The sequence below is a fragment of the Pristiophorus japonicus genome, chromosome 2, assembly GCF_044704955.1.
Source record: "Pristiophorus japonicus isolate sPriJap1 chromosome 2, sPriJap1.hap1, whole genome shotgun sequence".
NCBI classification, from domain to species: domain Eukaryota; kingdom Metazoa; phylum Chordata; class Chondrichthyes; family Pristiophoridae; genus Pristiophorus; species Pristiophorus japonicus.
Genome location: NC_091978.1, coordinates 160513160 through 160536076, shown reverse-complemented (window position 1 = coordinate 160536076; position 22917 = coordinate 160513160). Strand labels below are relative to the sequence as shown.

At 44.4% G+C, this 22917-nt stretch overlaps 1 protein-coding gene across 1 annotated transcript in view; it reads right to left on the bottom strand.

The window, feature by feature from the left end:
* Positions 1 to 22917, bottom strand: part of corin (corin, serine peptidase) — a 398949-nt gene that overhangs the window by 87469 nt on the left and 288563 nt on the right. The window contains exons 7-8 of the mRNA XM_070870145.1: positions 11050 to 11157; positions 604 to 714 (exon numbers count right to left, since the gene is read on the bottom strand). Of these exons, the coding sequence (XP_070726246.1) occupies positions 604 to 714; positions 11050 to 11157 (219 nt within the window). The remainder of the gene's footprint in view (positions 1 to 603; positions 715 to 11049; positions 11158 to 22917) is intronic.

The following is a 22917-nucleotide window of genomic DNA, read 5'->3' as shown; positions in this document are numbered from 1 at the left end:
TGAAAACAAATCTATCTGAAAACAAATCTATCTGGGTAGTTCTTCTTTAACCTCATTGATGGTTTATTGTTCGGGTCTAATGTAATAAGCAATCACTTTTGTTTTAATAAGTGATACACATCTAGCTTTTGTTTACAGCATTTTGTTTAGAATTGACATCCGAATACTTGTATTTTCCAACAGGAGTCAGAGGATAGTAATTAACTCAGCATTTTGTTTATGATGTTGTATCTAATTAATCAGTTGGCACACACAGATGTATTATACATTAAGATGTGTTGTACATTTGACCCAGATTATGTTGTATATATTTTCCTATTTTTTGCACACATGTTCACAGAACATGATTACACATTTAATTTGCATTCGTATTGCGCTGCATGACTACAAGCATAGAAGATAGGTCAAAGCATTGCCTGCACAATAAGTTAGTTATATAGTTTTGTTCCTTATTTAAGATTTTCACGTGAAACAGTCCAAGTACACAAATCCTTCCTTATGTACCACTAGGGACCATGAGGGTTCCGGATATGTTTCCCAATCTATTCCCAAGTTCTAGTCTTAATGATAAACTGTAATGTTCATGGTGAATTGATGACTTACAGCAGTTAACCTCATCAGACTTGTCTGTGCAGTCATGGTCCCCGTCACAAAGCCAGGTCTTCAGCACACACCTGCCGTCTCCACATCGGAAATGGAGCTCTGGTTTGCACTCTGCAGGGTAGTAAGAAGTTCAACGGTCAAGAAATTGTAACACAGGTCATTGCAAATTAACCTAGGGCAAAAGCAGAGCCCTATTCCTGTTCAAGCCAGATTACGTAATGAAAGCTATTTTGTTTAGGGTCAAATCTTTCCAGAGTTTAATCATATACCCAATTTGCCAAATAACAGATGATACAAAAATTGGCTGTGTGGTTTATAATGAGGAAAAACGCTGTAGACTGTAGGAGATGTCAATGGACAGGTTAGGTTGGCAGAAAAGTGCCAAATGGAATTCAATCAAGAGAAGTGTGAGGTAATGCATTTGGGGAGGACTAACAATGAGAGGATACTGGGAAGTGTAGAGGAACAGAGTGACCTTGGAGTGCATGCACACAGATCCCTGAAGGTAGCAGGACACGTAATTAAGATAGTTAAGAAGGCATATGGAATACTTCCCTTTATTAGCCAAGGCATAGAATATAAGAGCAGGGAAGTTATGCTTGAACTGTATAAAACATGTTAGGCCACAACTAGAGTACTGTGTACAGTTCTGGTCACCACATTACAGGGAAAATGTGATTGCACTGGAGAGGGTACAGAGGAGATTTACGAGGATGTTGCCAGGACTGGAGAATTTTAGCTACGAGGAAAGATTGAATAGACTGAGGTTGTTTGCTTTGGAAGAGAAGAGGCTGAGGGGAGACCTTATTGAGGTGTATAAAATTATGAGGGGCCTAGATAGGGTGGATAGGAAGAACCTCTTTCCCCTAGCAGGGAGATCAATAACCAGGGAGCATAGATTCAAAGTAATTGGTAGAAGGATTAGAGGGGAGTCGAGGATAACTTTTTTCACCCAGAGGCTGGTGGGGGTTTGGAACTCACTGTCTGAAAGGGTGATAAAGGCAGAAATGCTCATTACATTTAAAATGTACTTGAATATGCACTTGAAGTGCTGTTACCTACAAGACTATGGACCAAGAGCTGGAAAGTGGGATTAGACTGGATAGCTCTTATTCAGCCAGCACAGACACAATGGGTCAAATGGCCTTCTTCTGTGCTGTAAATTTCTATGATTCTATGACATCCACTGCCTTCATTTCCCCTCCTGAAGTACTCACTCTTGCTACATTACTGTTCCGTTGATGCCAGCAGCATTCCTATATGTCACCATTCTTCCCATGTAAACAAAGACAGGAAATGCCAGCAGGGTATTTAACCATGGAGAGCACCCTGCAGACATCCATATACCTTGCACTTTCCACCAGGAGTTGGTGGATCATAATCAGCTCAGGGTGGCATTAAGCTGTACAACTCAGAAGGTCGCAGGTTATCCCAGTTCTACGCTGAGTTAGCTGATCTCAGCTGAGGCAGCAGTAGAGATGCTACAATTGCTCACAGTGCCAGCTAGTGAAAGTGAAGTAAGCCAGACTTCCCCTTTTACATACTATGCCACCACGGGAATACATGTCACACATTTAATGAACTTAAATAAGATCTAGATCAGTGAATGCATATAGAAGCATAGAAACAGAATTTGACCCATTGTATCTGTGCTAATGTTTCAACTGGAGCTATCTGCCCCAGTCCCATTTACCTATTCTTTTCCCATATCCTTTTAGATTCTTTCTTTTCAAATACTTAACCAATACCCTTTTAAATAATATTCAAGTCTCTACGCCAATAGCCATTTTTGCTAAAGTATCCCATAGTCTAATAACCTCCAATGTGAGCAATATTTTCTAGCTTCCCCTTTTCATTCTTCAAGATGGATCATTTGTACCCCTTGTTGCTGATTCGGTCCATAGTGAAATATACTGACTGACTCAGTAGCACAACATCAAATGGGAGAACTCTGTTGTGAGGAAAAAGAATCTGAAATCCTTTAGGTTAACTTCTAACTAAACACTTGTTATTGTTCAGAGTTTGGTTTGGATCTTTTTCCTTGCACTGAAAGTAAATTTAGTTACAAGTTACAGTACATTGCTCCATAGCAGACTAGCAAGTTTTTCAGAATATCTGCCAGAATGGTTTTGTTGATTTATAAACTGCTGATGTTTCTTATTTTTAAAACAGAGTAGCGATTCCTTTTATTGGGCTCAATTTTCCCCAGTGATTTGTGCTGTTTTTTTTGGAACAGGCTGCTTTTATTGGCCTAAGTTAAAAATCCACAGTTTCCCCAATCAATGTGCAACAGCGTAACTCAGTTAGTTACGATTTTTTTAGATAAGTTTTTTTTTCAGCCACCTGTGCCAATTCTGGCCATTTAGGGAACTTTGGCCAGTTGAGAGTTACTCCAGTTCTGCTTAGAAACATAAAAAATAGGTGCAGGAGTAGGCCATTCGGCCCTTCTAGCCTGCACCGCCATTCAATGAGTTCATGGCTGAACATTCAACTTCAGTACCCCATTCCTGCTTTCTCGCCATACCCCTTGATCCCCCTAGTAGTAAGGACCTCATCTAACTCCTTTTTGAATATATTTAGTGAATTGGCCTCAACAACTTTCTGTGGTAGAGAATTCCACAGGTTCACCACTCTCTGGGTGAAGAAGTTCCTCCGCATCTCGGTCCTAAATGACTTACCCCTTATCCTTAGACTGTGACCTCTGTATGTGGCCTCTCCAAAACCCCTTGCGGAGAGTTAAAGAAATTGGCGTAGGTAAGGAAATCGGAGGAGACCACTCGGCCTGGGCTAGGGGCGGGGAGCTGACTGGCAAGTCCTTCGGCCTGGGCTAGGGTCGGGCAGCGGACCGGGAGGGCACTCGGGGCCAGGGTTGTCGGGGGAGCGGATCAGCAAGCCCTTCGGCCTGGGCTAGGGTCGGGCAGCGGACCAGGAGTGCACTCGGGGCCAGGGTCGGCAGGGGAGCAGAGGGAGAGACAACCGATCAGAAGGCTTGGTGTCCGGGGAGGGAGAGGGAGGTCACTTCCGTAATGTTGTGTTTTGTTAATGGAATATGATTCAGTTTTAATGTAAAATATATTTTATTCAAAAGTTTACAATGTACTTAACTTAACTTTAATAAAATTATTCTTGTATCAAACTTTACTTTAATATCACTCTTTAAGATCACTTAGACACTTGTAAATTTACATAACTTACAAAGAACTTTTAATTTCAGGACAGTTACAACAGTAACAATAATAACAACAACAACAGCAGCAAAGAAAGGCTGCATCCATCTCTCCTCCCCCTTACTCTAAGACCACCCGCTGCGCTTGGTCTTGGACTCTCCCCTGCCCGCAGGCGGTGGCACAGTGTTTCTGGGCTTGGTACAAAGCTTATTCCTTCTAACATCTCGGGTACTGCGCACCTCTTGAGGGTGGGGGGCATCAGTGTCAGGCGGCAAGTTGGAGGGCCCGGCTTTGGGCTCTTCAGAGGCTGGTGTGAGGATTGGAGTGGGAGTGGCAGTTGATTCTGTCAATGGGCGCAGGGTCTGGGCGTGTTCCCTTATTGCAGCAGCTAACTCACACATGCCGTCCCTCATGCAGCTGACAGTGTCTCAGCAACATTCCCTCCCTAATAGCCAGCATTATCTCTGACATTCCCTCACTCAATGCCAGTGCCGTGGTTTGCACTACCTCTGACATTCCCTCCCTCATGGCCAGTGACGTGGTTTGCACTACCTCTGACATTCCCTCCCTCATGGCCAGTGTCGTGGTTTGCACTACCTCTGACACTCCCTCCCTCATGGCCTATTATCTCACTGATGGTCCTGGCGAGCGTTGTTACTTCTCCCGACAGTCCCGCTAGCTCATCACTCACCCCACTGATAGTGTCCAGGAGTTATCGAGTAAGGTCAATGCTCTCCGCACTCAATGGCATCATCTGAACCACATCTGTTACATCCTGCATCTCAGGGGAGTGCATTTGAGCTCTGCTTCCCCTCCTCCCCAAGGGTGTGGCTCGCACCCCAACAATGGAACCCGCAGCCTGGGATGGTGGGGCCCTGGGTGTGTCTTGCTGCACCCTAATACTGGGACCCGCAGCCTGGGATGGTGGGGCCCTGGGTGTGCCTCGCTGCACCCCAACAATGGAACCCGCAGCCTGGGATGGTGGAGCCCTGGGTGTGTCTTGTTGCACCCCAATACTGGGACCTGCAGACTGGGATGGTGGGGCCCTGGGTGTGCCTCGCTGCACCCCAACGATGGAACCTGCAGCCTGGGACGGTGGGGCACTGGGTGTATCTTGCTGCACCCCAATACTGGGACCCGCAGCCTTGGAAGGTGTGAAACCATGGAAAGTCCTACCAACACTCAAACCACTAGTCGTGAAAAGGGTTGTCAACTCCATGAGCGGCACCTCCTCCAAAGTCAGTACAAAAGTGACAGCTTCATTCAGCTCCATCCCCTCCCCCTCACGCCCATGGATGGAGCTGAATGAAGCTCCTCTTCAGGCTCGTCCGTGTCTGAATCGTCTTCTGCATCTTCAGGATTGGCCTCAAGTTCTGCAACATATAACAAAACAGTCAAATGGTTAGCAGCAGAGGAGGGGGCAGGATGGGTGGCATGAGTAGGCTCACACATCGCAGGCCACACAGCAGGCTGATTTGAAGGACCACGATGGATTTGCAGGACTTACCATCTCCCTCGAGTCTGGGCCCAGCTTGTGCAGTGGTGGTTGCTTTTCTCCAGGCAGGACCCACCTCTTCCAAGGGTGTCAGTGAGTACAGATTTGCCGGACCTCCTCCTGTTCGAGTTCTTTCCCTTTTATTATGTGCCACTTTCTTCTGCAAAGATGAAAATACAACTTTTTAGATAGGGTGTCTTTCTGCTGGGTGGGACATATTCAGGTGGTCACATTTACAATTGCATTGAATAAATGAAAATATTACTTACACTAACTACTTGACCAAGGTCCTGCCATTTCTTTTTACACTGGCTTCCAGATTTCGTGGTGTTCACCACTGCGCAGTAATCTTCTGCAACTTGGTTCCAGCGTTTCTTCATTTCTTTTGCTGGAACTTTTATGTGACCTCTGCTGGTATCCAGCTCCTGCCAATTGTTCTCAATCACAGTAACTAGTGTCTCCACTTCTTCCAGCAAGAAATTCATGGTCCTTGGTCCGCGTTGCATCTTGTACTGCTGCAGCTGCGATTCTTTTCAATGCTGTCACACACGCAGCACTCCTTCTCTCACACACTCACAACTGGCTTTTTAAAAATGACCGATTGCCAAATCCCAACTTTACTGAGCATGCGCGTCCATTGGAACGATGTCAAAAATATAAGTTTTTTTCCCTGTGCAGGCCCGGCTTCATTTTTCAGCACAGACAGCAGGCTCCACCCCCCGAGGAGACTGGACACGCTGCGTGGATCCGGATTCGATTTACAGATCGGGGAAAGTTTGGACAATTATTTATGGCGCATTTCTAAAAATCCGGTGTAATTCTGGCAATATGCCAGAAAATGGGTAAATTTGGGCAAAATTGAGCCCATCTGTATTTTGAAAGATGCAACGGTCTGTTTGTTCTCAGATATTCCAATGTCAACTTTAGCATATGTGGATTTTGTGGATTCAGTGCTGAGCATTAGATAGTAACTGAAAGACTGTAGCTGAATAGATGCACTGATTATAAACATAGAAACATAGAAAATAGGTGCAGGAGTAGGCCATTCAGCCCTTCTAGCCTGCACCGCCATTCAATGAGTTCATGGCTGAACATGAAACTTCAGTACCCCCTTCCTGCTTTCTCGCCATACCCCTTGATCCCCCGAGTAGTAAGGACTTCATCTAACTCCCTTTTGAATATATTTAGTGAATTGGCCTCAACTACTTTCTGTGGTAGAGAATTCCACAGGTTCACCACTCTCTGGGTGAAGAAGTTTCTCCTCATCTCGGTCCTAAATGGCTTACCCCTTATCCTTAGACTGTGACCCCTGGTTCTGGACTTCCCCAACATTGGGAACATTCTTCCTGCATCTAACCTGTCTAAATCCGTCAGAATTTTAAACGTTTCTATGAGGTCCCCTCTCATTCTTCTGAACTCCAGTGAATACAAGCCCAGTTGATCCAGTCTTTCTTGATAGCTCAGTCCCACCATCCCGGGAATCAGTCTGGTGAATCTTCGCTGCACTCCCTCAATAGCAAGAATGTCCTTCCTCAAGTTAGGAGACCAAAACTGTACACAATACTCCAGGTGTGGCCTCACCAAGGCCCTGTACAACTGTAGCAATACCTCCCTGCCCCTGTACTCAAATCCCCTCGCTATGAAGGCCCACATGCCATTTGCTTTCTTAACCGCCTGCTGTACCTGCATGCCAACCTTCAATGACTGATGTACCATGACACCCAGGTCTCGTTGCACCTCTCCTTTTCCTAATCTGTCACCATTCAGATAATAGTCTGTCTCTCTGTTTTTACCACCAAAGTGGATAACCTCACATTTATCCACATTATACTTCATCTGCCATGCATTTGCCCACTCACCTAACCTATCCAAGTCACTCTGCAGCCTCATAGCATCCTCCTCGCAGCTCACACTGCCACCCAACTTAGTGTCATCCGCAAATTTGGAGATACTAAATTTAATCCCCTCGTCTAAATCATTAATGTACAATGTAAACAGCTGGGGCCCCAGCACAGAACCTTGCGGTACCCCACCAGTCACTGCCTGCCATTCTGAAAAGTACCCATTTACTCCTACTCTTTGCTTCCTGTCTGACAACCAGTTCTCAATCCACGTCAGCACACTACTCCCAATCCCATGTGCTTTAAGTTTGCACATTTACCTCTTGAGTGGGACCTTGTCGAAAGCCTTCTGAAAGTCCAAATATACCACATCAACTGGTTCTCCCTTGTCCACTTTACTGGAAACATCCTCAAAAAATTCCAGAAGGTTTGTCAAGCATGATTTCCCTTTCACAAATCCATGCTGACTTGGACCTATCATGTCACCTCTTTCCAAATGTACTGCTATGACATCCTTAATAATTGATTCCATCATTTTACCCACGACTGAGGTCAGGCTGACCGGTCCATAATCCCCTCTTTTCTCTCTCCCTCCTTTTTTAAAAAGTGGGGTGACATTGGCTACCCTCCACTCCATAGGAACTGATCCAGAGTCAATGGAATGTTGGAAAATGACTGTCAATGCATCCACTATTTCCAAGGCCACCTCCTTAAGTACTCTGGGATGCAGTTCATCAGGCCCTGGGGATTTATCGGCCTTCAATCCCATCAATTTCCCCAACACAAGTTCCCGACTAATAAGGATTTCCCTCAGTTCCTCCTCCTTACTAGACCCTCCGACCCCTTTTATATCCGGAAGGTTGTTGGTGTCCTCCTTAGTGAATACCGAACCAAAGTACTTGTTCAATTGGTCTGCTATTTCTTTGTTCCCCGTTATGACTTCCCCTGATTCTGACTGCAGGGGACCTACGTTTGTCTTTACTCACCTTTTTCTCTTTACATACCTATAGAAACTTTTGCAATCCGCCTTAATGTTCCCTGCAAGCTTCTTCTCATACTCCATTTTCCCTGCCCTAATCAAACCCTTTGTCCTCCTCTGCTGAGTTCTAAATTTCTCCCAGTCCCCAGGTTCGCTGCTATTTCTGGCCAATTTGTATGCCACTTCCTTGGCTTTAATACTATCCCTGATTTCCCTTGATAGCCACAGTTGAGAGCCACCTTCCCTTTTTTATTTTTACGCCAGACAGGAATGTACAATTGTTGTAGTTCATCCATGCGGTCTCTAAATGTCTGCCATTGCCCATCCACAGTCAACCCCTTAAGTATCATTCGCCAATCTCTCCTAGCCAATTCATGCCTCATACCTTCAAAGTTACCCTTCTTTAAGTTCTGGACCATGGTCTCTGAATTAACTGTTTCATTCTCCATCCTAATGCAGAATTCCACCATATTATGGTCACTCTTCCCCAAGGGGCCTCGCACAACGAGATTGCTAATTAATCCTCTCTCATTACACAACACCCAGTCTAAGATGGCCTCCCCCCTAGTTGGTTCATCGACATATTGGTCTAGAAAATCATCCCTTATGCACTCCAGGAAATCCTCCTCCACCGTATTGCTTCCAGTTTGGCTCGCCCAATCTATGTGCATATTAAAGTCACCCATTATAACTGCTGCACCTTTATTGCATGCACCCCTAATTTCCTGTTTGATGCCCTCCCCAACATCACTACTACTGTTTGGAGGTCTGTACACAACTCCCACTAACGTTTTTTGCCCTTTGGTATTCTGCAGCTCTACCCATATAGATTCCACATCATCCAAGCTAATGTCCTTTCTAACTATTGCATTAATCTCCTCTTTAACCAGCAATGCTACCCCACCTCCTTTTCCTTTTATTCTATCCTTCCTGAATGTTGAATACCCCTGGATGTTGAGTTCCCAGCCCTGATCATCCTGGAGCCACGTCTCCGTAATCCCAATCACATCATATTTGTTAACATCTATTTGCACAGTTAATTCATCCACCTTGTTGCGGATACTCCTTGCATTAAGACACAAAGCCTTCAGGCTTGTTTTTTTAACACCCTTTGTCCTTTTAGAATTTTGCTGTACAGTGGCCCTTTTTGTTCTTTGCCTTGGGTTTCTCTGCCCTCCACTTTTCCTCATCTCCTTTCTGTCTTTTGCTTTTGCCTCCTTTTTGTCTCCCTCTGTCTCCCTGCATTGGTTCCCATCCCCCTGCCATATTAGTTTAACTCCTCCCCAACAGCACTAGCAAACATTCCCCCTAGGACATTGGTTCCGGTCCTGCCCAGGTGCAAACCGTCCGGTTTGTACTGGTCCCACCTTCCCCAGAACCGGTCCCAATGCCCCAGGAATTTGAATCCCTCCCTGCTGCACCACTGCTCAAGCCACGTATTCATCTGCGCTATCCTGCGATTCCTACTCTGACTAGCACGTGGCACTGGTAGCAATCCCGAGATTACTACTTTTGAGGTCCTACTTTTTAATTTAGCTTCTAGCTCCTTAAATTCGTTTCGCAGGACCTCATCCCTTTTTTTACCTATGTCGTTGGTACCAATGTGCACCACGACAACTGGCTATTCTCCTAGAAACATATTTCTGACAGTGTCCTAATACGTTTTCAAATTTTTATCAAGCACTTTTATGGGGCTGAATTTTTGCCACCATTCTGCGCCCTTTTTTTGGCCTACGCTGTTTTTTTTTGGAGCAGATTAAAATCTGCAAGTTTCGCCATTCTAAAGTACTTATGCTTAATTTTTTTAGTTCCGGAATTTTTGACGTCACTGGGGGTGGAACCTGCCAGGTGTGCCATTTCTGGCCATTTAAGCGAGTTTGGCCAAGTAGGGATTTTACAAAAATGGCGCAGTGCACCATTCTGAAAAACCTTACCTACACTTAAGAAAGTCGGCGCAGAGAAGAGAAAATTGGTGCAAAGAAGACGCCATTGATTCAGCGGAGCTGAAGACACGGCACTGGGGGCGGGGGGCCTTTTGGCCCGGGATTGCAGCTGCACCGGCGGGGGGCCAGGGTGCCTTTCGTCACAGAGCTTAAGGACAATCTGCACCACTCCAAAATGAAAGGTTATGCCGCCGAAATTGGAGCTTTTTTTGGCGCAGTCGGGCTACTAAAAAATTGGATATACCTCTACAACTGTGCCAAATAAAGCCCATGTGGAATTTTGGGCCCATAGTAGCTTATTTCAAATTCAAATGTAACAGCTACAGCAGCTTAAAGAGGAAAGCCGAGAAATTTGTCCGTGCAATGTCCGTTTTTCGAGTGCTAAATGGCCTCCAAAGCTTCCAACATGGCGGACAGGAAGCGCACACTCACTATGAGCGAGAAATGCGATGCCCACCTTATTGATAAAGGCCAAAAAATCGATGAGCAGTGTCCACACATGAAACAGGTGTTAGGCCCCTTATTTGCATCTACAAAGAGCCGAACACATGTTTGATGCCCCTACTACAAAAGTGGTCAGACCGGAGGTAATCAGTTTCCAGTTGCACTCAGGAAAGCCAGGTCTAATAGAGCAAGGCCTGTTTCTGCTAGTGTAATATCTATGTAATTCTATGTAATTTCACGACAAAGTTATGACCGTTGGCATCAATTTGTTGGAACCTACATTCTATGTTATAGTTCAAACGGTCAAATTTGATAGCGGATTTCTGTTTCAAAATATAACTTTAGATTCCAAGCTGTACTTACCATAGAGAATGTGGAAATCTCAGCTGGTCAGGCAGCCTCTATGGAGAAAAACAGAATTAACGTTTCGGGTCAATGATCATTCATCAGAATGTCGACCTGAAACGTTAACTCTGTTTTTCTCTCCACAGATGCTGCCTGACCCGCTGAGATTTCTAGCATTCTCTGTTTTTATTTCAGATTCCAGCATCCAATAGTATTTTGCTTTTGTACTTACCACAACTCAGTTCATCACTCAGGTCCCCACAGTCATCGTAACCATCACATGTGCTATTATAGTGGAGGCATTTTCCAGTGCCACACTGAAACTGCCCTTCACTACAGGCTGCAATAGAAAAACAAAGATATAATCAGGGAAAAATGGAAAACATGAAAATGGTCTAGAAATTTGATGACACTGCTTGTTTTAGACATAAAATTGGCCGCAAGTTTCCGATATGGCGTCCTCCACATGCATATTCTGAGCCAGAAGTGCGCCGCCCGCCAAATTGGCATAGGTTTCAAATGAGGTGTTGAGGGCCAGAGCCTAATACAGCTGTTAGCTCATTTACAAATAGAGAGTCTGATGCCTATTTTGAAGCCCCCATTGAAAAATTGGGCTGCCCTGAACGCAGCTGGCTCTGGACTGACTGCGTTTAGGAAAGTGTGGTCTGCATGCATGCTAACCAGCGGGCCTGAAAGTGACCACTGCAGGTTGCCCATCAAAATGCTGAGTTTAAAAAAAAAAGTTACCTGAATGTGGAGTCGGTTGGTGCAGGAGTACTCCTCCCAACTTCACATTAAAATCACGAGTCGCTGCCGGCCATCTCTCACCCCACTCCTGATTGCCTTCCTCTCTCTCTCGTTCCCTGTCTCTCCACCCTCCCAATCACTTCCCCCGCCCACTTCCAAAACCTACCTGAGGGCCGCTGTGAGCTGATGCTTTAGCGATAGTATGCTTTAGATTCTTTGTGGGCCAGGAGGACCAGGAGTACACATCTGGCCCCACAAGTGAACCTTTGGCCTCCCCTGCCCCCAGCAGCCCCTCCCCTCCCCCAACCGGATTCCCCTGCCGGAACACTTTTTTTGTTCTGAGGACTATTCCCTGGCTGCGGCCTCCTATTGCCCGATTTTAATGCTGGGCAGCCGCTTCCCGTCAATTTCCCGGCCATTTTGATCGTGAAGTTGGGAAGTGGCCACATGTTTTGCCATGTTCCCGCCTGTAAGTTAAAATCAAGCCCTGAATGTCAGCCTAAAACACTGATGATTGGTTGTATGAATAATGGCCACTTTGAAGAGGACCTGGAGAATGTCGAAAGCCTTAGTTTGTGTAACGGGGTGATAATTAGTGATCAATTAACACAACATGTCCCATGTGGTTTAAACCGCTCTATTCAATGGCTGGGGGCATGGGCTCTTAACTATTGGCGAGTTTTCAGGTACCACGAGTGCACAAATAGGCATCCAAAACACTGAATGCTTGCTCAAAATTTCAATGCCAGAAACTTTGATAAGCATTAAATTGTTATGTTACTATATCTTGAATAGTTTAGAACTAAAACAAAACCCATAAACTGAACACGACTAAAAATCATCCACTCTGGATTTTATGTGATAACCAAAGTCAGATAACCAATAAAATATATATTTATGAGAAAATAAGTGTGAGCAACTTTGGGTAATATTACTTAAATGAGGGCTGTAAAAAGTGTAAAATAAAAACAGAAAATGATGGAAACACTCAGGTCAGGCAGCATCTGTGAAGAGAGAAACAGAGTTAACATTTCTCTCTCTGCACTGATTCTGCCTGACCTGTTGAGTATTTCCAGCATTGTCCGCTTTTATTTCAGATTTTCCAGCATTCACAGTATTTTGCTTTTTGTTGTAAAAATTGTGCATATACATGTAATAATATGGTTCTTATTTGAGAAAATCATGCAGCAGCTGAACAGACAGCTTCCTGTGGGATATCGGTATTAGCAGTTCATGGTACAAACACAAGCTTTCCCAGTTACAGGTGCTTTCCCATCCACCCAGGAATTTCATCCCTGCTGTATTGATCATAACTTTTGCATTTCAGAATTAGGTAAGCATTTTCTTAAAACAAATATATTTAAAATTGACTCTATCTATTTAATCTGTATTCTATCCTTTGATCTAAATTTTGAATCAGATAAATCCATCTCCATGCCGTTCACCACCCACTCTCTCAGGCCGAACCAGACCATGTGAAACCTTGGCACTCTGTTTGATCCTGAACTGGGTTTCAAGCTTCACATTCTTGTCATCAACAAGACCACTTGCTTCCACCTGCACAATATTGCCCAACTCCACCCCTACCTCAGCCCTCTGCCACTGAAGCTCTCAACCATGTTTCTGTCACCACCAGACTAATTTTTCCAATGTCCTATTGTTGCCCTTCCATCATCCCTGAACTCCAACTTGCCCAGAACGTAGCCGCACATATTCTGTCCCATACTAAGTTCTGTTTGCCCATCATCTGGTCCCTGCTGACCTACAATAGGGCCCTGACCCCAAAACATAAAATTTTAAATCCTCATTTTCAAATCTCTCAAAAGCCTCACCCCATCCTACCTCTGAAAACACTCCTCTTGACTTATATCCTCCTGCAGGTGTCAGTCCTCTGACTCTAGCCTTTTGCATAACCCCTTCCCTTGGTTGCAGAACCTCAGCTGCCTCAGGTCTACTTCTGGAATTCCTTTCCTAAACCACTTCACTTTTTTCTTCAACAAAGTTCTCTAAACTCTTCTTTTAAACAAAGCTTTTGGAGATACCTCCAAATCTCTCCCGATGGCTTGGCATCTATTTCTTGTTTTTTCCTATCTCCTTGTAAAGCACTTTGGGATGTTGAATCATAGAATCATAGAAATTTATAGCACAAAAGGAGGCTATTCGGCCTATCGTGTCTGTGCCGGACGAAAAAGAGCTATCTAGCCTAATAACACTTACCAGCTGTTGGTTCATAGCCTTGTAGGTTACGGCATTTCAAGTGTACATCCAAGTACTTTTTAAATGTGGTGAGGGTTTCTGCCTCTACCACCCTTTCAGGCAGTGAGTTCCAGACCCCCACTACCCTCTGGGGAAAACATTTCCCCCCAGATCCCCTCTAAACCACCTACCAATTACTTTAAGTCCATGCCCCTTGGTTGTTGACCCCTCTGCTAAGGGAAATAGGTCCTTCCGATCCATTGTATCTAGGTCCCTCATAATTTTATACACCTCAATAAAGTCTCCCCTCAGCCTCCTCTGTTCCAAAGAAAACAACCCCAGCCTATCCAATCCTTCCTCATAGCTAAAATTTTCCAGTCCAGGCAACATCCTCATAAATCTCCTCTGTACCCTCTCTAGTGCAATCATATCTTTCCTCTAATGCGGTGACCAAAACTGCACACAGTACTCTAGCTGTGCCGAACTAGTGTTTTGTGCAGTTCAAGCATAACCTCCCTGCTCTTGTATTCTATGCCTCGGCCAATAAAGGCAAGCATTCCGTATGCCTTCTTAACCAGCTAAACAGGTTTCATCTTCATTATCAACCACATGGCCAATTTTTGTATCATCCGCAAACTTCTTAATCATATCCCCTACATTCAAGTCTAAATCATTGATATATAACACAAAAAGCAAGGGAACTAATACTGAGCCCTGTGGAACCCCACTGGAAACAGCCTTCCAGTCACAAAAACACCCGCCGAACATTAGGTTTTGCTTCCTGCCTCTCTGAGACAATTTTGGATCTAACTTGCCACTTTGCCTTGGATCCCATGGGCTTTTACTTTTGTGGCCAGTCTGCCATGTGGGACCTTATCAAAAGCCCTGCTAAAATCCATATATACTACATCAAATGCACTACCCTCATCGACCCTCCTTCTTACCTCCTCAAAAAATGAAATCAAATTAGTCCGACACAACTTCCCTTAACAAATCCATGCTGACTGTCCTTGATTAATCTGTGTCTTTCTAAATGAAGATTTATCCTGTCCCTCAGAATTTTTTCCAATAATTTTCCCACCACCAAGGTTAGGCTGACTGGCCTGTAATTACTTGATCTATTCCTTTCTCCATTTTTAAACAATGGTACAATGTTAGCAGTCCTGCAGTCTGTAAGAATCTGCGAAACATCGACAGACTTCAAAACATTTTGGACTTTAAGTTTTGGAATTTGCTTTTCCATATTTTCCATATTGTTGCTGCAGAAGAGCAGACAGCATGACTTGGGACTGGTCCAAACATGTTCCACAGGAATACACATCAGTTGAGCAGGGATGGGTCAATGGCTGAAATCGCAGGAAGATGGCTGATGGGACCCTTTGTCATGTAATGGGAACTCATCAGTGAGAGATCAGGTAAATTGGTAAGTGCTCAAGCCATCAAAATGACTGAGAGCCCCGGAGCGTGGGAACTTCAGGACAAAGGAAGCCATTTGGCCACCCAGACTCATTGGATCCTTTATCCCCAGAACAGCACAGTAACAAAGGCACAGGATTCTTTGCTTTCAGTTGGACTGCCTCAGGCAAAGGACTGGTTTTTGGCGTGAAGAATTGAAGCATTTTTCAGGTATAAGAGAAACGGCAGTTGCAGCTATCACACTCTCCCTCCTCTTCTACATTTGCTTGCTTCATTCAATGCATTCAAGGACTGCGCACTCCATCTGGGATGGAGAGAAGAAACCATCTACGAGCAAAGAGAGCCTCGCTCATCGGGAGAAGCAGCAAGTAAGCCAGAGGGGTAATACAAATATTGAGCTTGCAACAATGGAACCTTCAAAAATATTTCACATGTACACAAAGGAAGAGCTGGAGGAAGAAATTAAGAAACTCCAACCCTGAGTTCAAGCACAGACCATTGCTTCCTTGAGTATGAATTGAAACATAATTAAAGTTACATGCTCTGTTGAAGATTTTGTTCATGGGAATAAAACTTATTTTATTGTAGGAGAGAGCAATTTCAGATAACATTTTTGGGAGCATTATCCCAGCTCACGCATCGTTAAGATCACCACATTGTGTGAAGGGATGTTGTGTGTCCCAATCAAGCCTTAGGGGTTTAGTGGAGAAGTTTCTGCACGGATCTTAGGCGTGCGCACAGTCTGTTGGACAGATTCGGTGGTGCCCTATTGAGCCAAGCAGGGGTGTTTTAGTCGTGGGTACTTCGCAATAGGGGCCTGTTCAGACGGATCAGTGTTGTGTGTTGTACTGTGTTTTTTTGTTTCACACCACCAGGGTATGTTTTACTGGAAGCAGGTGTGTGCTTCAACTTCAATAAAAGCATTGTGACGGTTGAGACCGAAAGATTTGTCTATAACTGTGTATTCTGTTCACCTCTATAATTCCGGGTCTAGAACTGTTGTAAGGGGGGTGATTCGAAACCACCAAGGGCAAAAACACTTACAAGTCCTCTGGCAGCGTACCTGTAGCCAGAGAGGATTGGAAAATGAAGGTAAAAGCCTCTGCTATTTCCTCTCTTAACAGCCTGGGATACATTTCATCCGGGCCTGGGGATTTATCCACTTTCAAAGATGTGAAACCCCTTAATACTTCCTCTCTCACTATGTTTATTTCAGCTAATATTTCACACTCCTCCTCCCTGATTGCAATACCTGCATTGCCCCTCTCTTTTGTGAAAACAAACGCAAAGTAAACAGACAAGCCTGAAGGCTCTGTGCCTTAATGCGAGGAGTATTCGGAATAAGGTGGACGAATTAACAGCACAAATAGCAGTTAATTGGCATCATGGAGACATGGCTCCAGGGTGACCAAAGCTGGGAACTCAACATCCAGGGATATTCAACATTTAGGAAGGATAGACAGAAAGGAAAAGGAGGCGGGGTGGCATTGCTGGTTAAAGAGCAAATTAATGCAATAGTAAGAAAGGACATTAGCTTGGATGAAATGGAAACGGTATGGGTGGAGCTACCGAATACCAAGGGGCAGAAAACACTAGTGGGAGTTGTGTACAGACCATCAAACAGTAGCAGTAAGGTTGGGGACAGCATCAAACAAAAAATTAGGGATGCATGCAATAAAGGTACAGCAGTTATCATGGGTGACTTTAACCTACAGATTGATTGTGCTAACCAAACTGGTAGCAATGTGGTGGAGGAGGATTTCCTGGAGTGTATTAGGGATGGTTTTCTAGATCAATATGTCGAGGAACCAACTAGGGGGCTGACCATCCTAGACTGGGTGATGTGTAATTAGAAAGGACTAATTAGCAATCTTGTTGTGCGAGGCCCCTTGGGGAAGCGTGACCATAACATGGTAGAATTCTTTATTAAGATGGAGAGTGACACAGTTAATTCAGAAACTAGGGTCCTGAACTTAAGGAAAGGTAACTTCGATGGTTTGAGGCATGAATTGGCTAGAATAGACTGGCAAATGATAGTTAAAGGGTTGACGGTGGATAGGCAATGGCAAACATTTAAAGATCACATGGATGAACTTCAGCAATTGTACACCCCGGTCTGGAGTAAAAATAAAATGAGGAAGGTGGCTCAACTGTGGCTAACAAGGGAAATTAAGGATAGTGTTAAATCCAAGGAAGAGGCATATAAATTGGCCAGAAAAAGCAACAAACCTGAGGACTGGGAGAAATTTAGAATTCAGCAGAGGAGGACAAAGGGTTTAATTAAGAGGGGGAAAATAGAATACGAGAAGAAGCTTTCCGGGAACATAAAACTGACTGCAAAAGCTTCTATAAATATGTATAGAGAAAAAGATTAGTGAAGACAAACGTAGGTCCCTTGCAGTCAGAATCAGGTGAATTTATAATGGGGAACAAAGAAATGGCAGACCAATTGAACAAATACATTGGTTCTGTCTTCACGAAGGAAGACACAAATAACCTTCCAGAAGTACTAGGGGACCGAGGGTCTAGTGAGAAGGAGGAACTGAAGGATATCCTTATTAGGCAGGAAATTGTGTTAGGGAAATTGATGGGATTGAAGGCCGATAAATCCCCAGGTCCTGATAGTCTGCATCCCAGAGTACTTAAGGAAATGGCCCTAGAAATAATGGATGCATTGGTGATCATTTTCCAACAGTCTATCGACTCTGGATCAGTTCCTATGGACTGGAGGGTAGTTAATGTAACACCACTTTTTAAAAATGGAGGGAGAGAGAAAGCGAGTAATTATAGACCGGTTAGCCTGACATCAGTAGTGGGGAAAATATTGGAATCAATTATTAAGGATGAAATAGCAGCACATTTGGAAAGCAGTGACAGGATCGGTCCAAGTCAGCATGGATTTATGAAGGGGAAATCATGCTTGACAAATCTTCTGGAATTTTTTGAGGATGTAACTAGTTGAGTGGACAAGGGAGAACCAGTGGATGTGGTGTATTTAGATTTTCAAAAGGCTTTTGACAAGATCCCACACAAGAGATTGGTGTGCAAAATCAAAGCACATGGTATTGGGGGTGACGTGGATAGAGAACTGGTTGGCAGACAGGAAGCAGAGAGTCGGGATAAACGGGTTATTTTCAGAATGGCAGGCAGTGACTAGTGGAGTGCCGCAGGGCTCAGTGCTGGGACCCCAGCTCTTTACAATATACATCAATGATTTAGATGAATGAATTGAGTGTAATATCTCCAAGTTTGCAGATGACACTAAACTGGGTGGTGATGTGAGCTGTGAGGGGAATGCTAGGAGGTTGCAGAGTGACTTAGACAGGTTAGGTGAGTGGTCAAGTGCATGGCAGATGCAGTATAATGTAGATAAATGTGAGATTATCCACTTTGGAGGCAAAAGCGCAAAGACAGAATATTATCTGAATGGCGGCAGATTAGGAAAAGGTGAGGTGCAACGAGACCTGGGTGTCATGGTTCATCAGTCATTGAAAGTTGGCATACAGGTACAGCAGGCGGTGAAGAAGGCAAATGGTATGTTGGCCTTCATAGCTAGGGGATTTGGGTGTAGGAGCAGGGAGGTCTCACTGCAGTTATACAGGGCCTTGGTGAGGCTTCACCTGGAATATTGTCTTCAGTTTTGGTCTCCTAATCTGAGTAAAAACGTTCTTGCTATTGAGGGAGTGCAGCGAAGGTTCACCAGATTGATTCCCGGGATGGCAGGACTGACATATGAGGAGAGATTGGATCAACTGGGCCTTTATACATTGGAGTTTAGAAGGTTGAGAGGGGATCTCATAGAAACAAATAAGATTCTGATGGGACGGGACAGGTTAGATGCGGGTGGAATGTTCCCGATGTTGGGGAAGTCCAGAACCAGGGGACACAGTCTTAGGATAAGGGGTAGGCCATTTAGGACTGAGATGAGGAGAAACTTCTTCACTCAGAGAGTTGTTAACCTGTGGAATTCCCTGCCGCAGAGAGTTGTTGATGCCAGTTCATTGGATATATTCAAGAGGGAGTTAGATTTGGCCCTTACGGCTAAGGGGATCAAGGGATATGGAGAGAAAGCAGGAAAGGGATACTGAGCGAATGATCAGCCATGATCTTATTGAATGGCGGTGCAGGCTCGAAGGGCTGAATGGCCTACTCCTGCACCTATTTTCTACGTTTCTATGTTTCTATTAAGAACCATACTCACGTCTTCCGCCTCCACACACAAATTACATTTATGGTCTCTAATAGGCCCTACTCTTTCTTTAGTTATCCTCTTGCTCTTAATGTATTTATAAAACATCTTTGGGTTTTCCTTGATTTTACTTGCCAAAGTTTTTTCATGCTCTCTCTTTGTTTTTCTAATTTCCTTTTTAATTTCACCCCTGGACTTTCTGTACTCCTCTAAGATTTCTGCTATATTTAGCCCTCGGTATCTGTTATAAGCTTCCCTTTTGTTTATCCTACCCTGTATGCCCCTGGATATCCAGGGGACTATAGATTTGCTCGTCCCACTCTTTTTCTTTAAGGGAACATACTTGCTCTGAACCCACACAATCTCCTCCTTGAATGCCTCCCACTGCTCTGACACTGATTTACCTTCAAGTAGCCGTTTTGAGTCCAGTTTGGTTAAATCACCTGTCAGTTTAGCAAAATTGGCTTTTCCCCAATTAACAACTTGTATTCCTGGTCTATCTTAGTCCTTTTCCGTAACTACCCTAAATCTAACTGAATTATGATCACTAGCACCAAAAGTCTCTCTCACTAATACCCCTTCAACCTGCCCAGCTTCGTTCCCTAAAACTAAATTGAGAGCTGCCCCCTCCCTTGTTAGGTTTACTATGTACTGGCTAAAAACGTTCTCCTGAATGCATTTTAGGAATTCTGTACTCTCTATAGTTTTCACATTAATTCTACCCAATTAATATTAGGGTAATTGAAATCCTCTAGTATTACTGCCCTATAGTATTTGAACTTCTCAGAAATTTTCCAGACATTTGCTCTTCTATCTCCCTCTGACTGTTTCAAGGTCTATAGTAGAATCCCAGCAGTGTGATCGCCCCTTTTTTTTTCTTCAGTTCAACCCATATATCCTCATTTGATGATCGTTCCAACATATCATCCCTCCTCACAGCTGTAATTGTTTCTTTAATTAATACTGTGACATTCCTCCTTTTTTACCCCCCTCTCTATCCCATCTGAAAACTCTGACCAGGAATGTTGAGCTGCCATTGCTGCCCTTCTTTCAGCCATATCTCAGTAATATTTTTAATATCATACTCCCATGTGTCTATCTGTGCCGTCAGCCCATCTGCCTTATTCCTTACACTCCTTGCACTGAAGTATATACCATTTAGCACTGCCAAACTCCCTTGTTGTCTATTTTCTAGCCTTTGTTTCCTCTGCCTTCCAAACTTGCTTACTAATTTTCTGCCTTCCAATTCCAGCTTTGCTTCTCTCCCTTCTGAAATGACTCTCAGGTTCCCATTCCCCTGCCAAACTAGTTTAAACCCTCTCCAACAGCACTAGCAACCTGCTACCCACCCGGTGAGGATATTGGTCCTGGCTCTGTTGAGGTGCAACCCATCCGGCTTGTACAGGTCTCACCACCTCCAGAAACGGTCCCAATGCCTCAGGAATCTAAAGCCCTCTCTCCTGCACCATCTCTCCAGCCACACATTCATCTATATCCTCCTATTTCTGTACTCACCAGCACGTGGCATCAGGAGTAATCCAGAGATTACTACCTTTGAGGTCCTGCTTTTGAACCTCTTTCCCAGCTCTCTAAATTTTCCTGCAGGAACTCATTAATCTTTCTACCTACGGTAATGGACAATGACCTCTGGCTGATCACCCTCCTCCCTCAGAATGCCCTGCAGCCGTTCAGTGACATCCTTGAACATGGCACCAGGGAGACAACATACCATCCTGGAGTCACATCTGTGGCCGCAGAAACGCCTGCCTGTTCCCCTAACTATCGAATCCCCTGCCACTATTGCTCTACCACTCTTCTTCCTCCCCCCCACCCATGTGCAGCTGAACTGCAGTTGATGTTTTCTACATCAAAAGCACTATATGAATTCAAGTTGTTTTTGTTGATGCCTATTTAAAATGTTTAACAAAATCTGCAGGTACTTAATCTACAACTCCTAAGCCAGATGAACTAACTCAACCCAAAATTAGATTTTGTTTGAACAACTCCCTCAGGTGCCACAATAGCTCTATCATTAGCTTATCCTGCAATTTATCTTCATCCTGGATTGGTTCCCATTTGTACCGACAAGTGCAGCATCCACTACATTAGATTCATACCCTTTTGCCCTAGAACCTAGTTAAAATAATTTACTAGTTTTTACTTGAACTCTTCCCCTCATTAAAGACAAAAAATGAATGGACCTGAAAATGGGGTCAGAGGCTCCTGCCGGCAAATACCTCCAATCCGCAAGAAAAGCATGCATCTACCTGGTGCCACCCTATCTTCGGACTTTTGCACTCCTGGGCCTGCAGGCGTACACCTGTGTAAAGGCCCACATATCCCAGGAGCACATGTGGTGTGCAAGCATCCCTGGGATCACATGGGCCGGCCTAACCAATCAAAAGGGAGATTCGCATTATGTTGTGGATTCCATTTACGTACGGAATCCTCATAAGCATATTAGGAATGACATAAAAAATACTTTCACGTAACCTAATTAAAAATAAATCACTAAATGTTTAAAATTAATAAAAATACAATGTAATTAAACATTTAAAACAAAAATTTAATTTTTTGAAAAAAAAATGTAAACATTTTTAATGGGGCCAAAAATAACCTAAACTAATTTTAAAGATTTATGAATGCTTAAATGATTTTTAAAAATTTACTTTAATATTTATTTAAACCCTCTCTAAAAGAAGGCCCTATACCTGCTTTTACCAGAGTTTCATGGGCATTCGCTGGGCAGTAATTGTGCATATAGCCCAATTCTGCACCAGCAAATGTTGTTTTCCTGCGAATGCAGATGATCTGTCAAGCTGAAACTTGAGAGATCACAAATTCCAGGTTTCCACGCAAGCGCAGCGCATGCGGAACCCCGAAACTTGCAGGGCACTTACGACCACATATGCTGTGCTCACAATAAAATTCTGCTCAGATTATTCATTCAATGCCTTAGTGTACAAAATTAACAATGCTGGGTACAAGACCCATTTCACAAATATAGAGGGGATGAAATTGCCCCGCGAGCCGTTTGGGAGCAGTAGCCTTCCGAGCCTGGGAAATCCTGCCCCCGGCATGCAATTGGGCTTTGCGCCCCACAAACGAGGCAGAGTGTTGTCTCAGGCACTCTGCCTCATTGGAGGGGTGCTCCCAGGGTGTCAGTGCAGCACTGAGTTCAGTTAAAGGTCACCAGGGACATGCTTGACCGGGCCAGCAGCCCAGTCCAGGCGAGGGCTGGCATTGTCAGGCCGAGTGAAGAGTCTGCCGACAAAATACTATGCCAGCCTTGGGCACACATGGCCTCCCCATTAAGGTGCGCCCCAGATGGATGTCAGTGGGAAGCAAACTGGGTTGGCGTGCATGGCGATGGCGCTAACCGCGGGGCGTGGTGCTACTGGTTAATCTCCTCTAAAATCTCAGGGGCAATTTCATCCGAGGTGCTGCCACCGCCCGTCCCCGGGCAAAAAGGCCATGGCACCCGTTAGTGTCTCTGAAAGTGCTAACGGGTTGCAAAAAAGGGGCAATTTTGGCCCCAAAATATTTTAAATA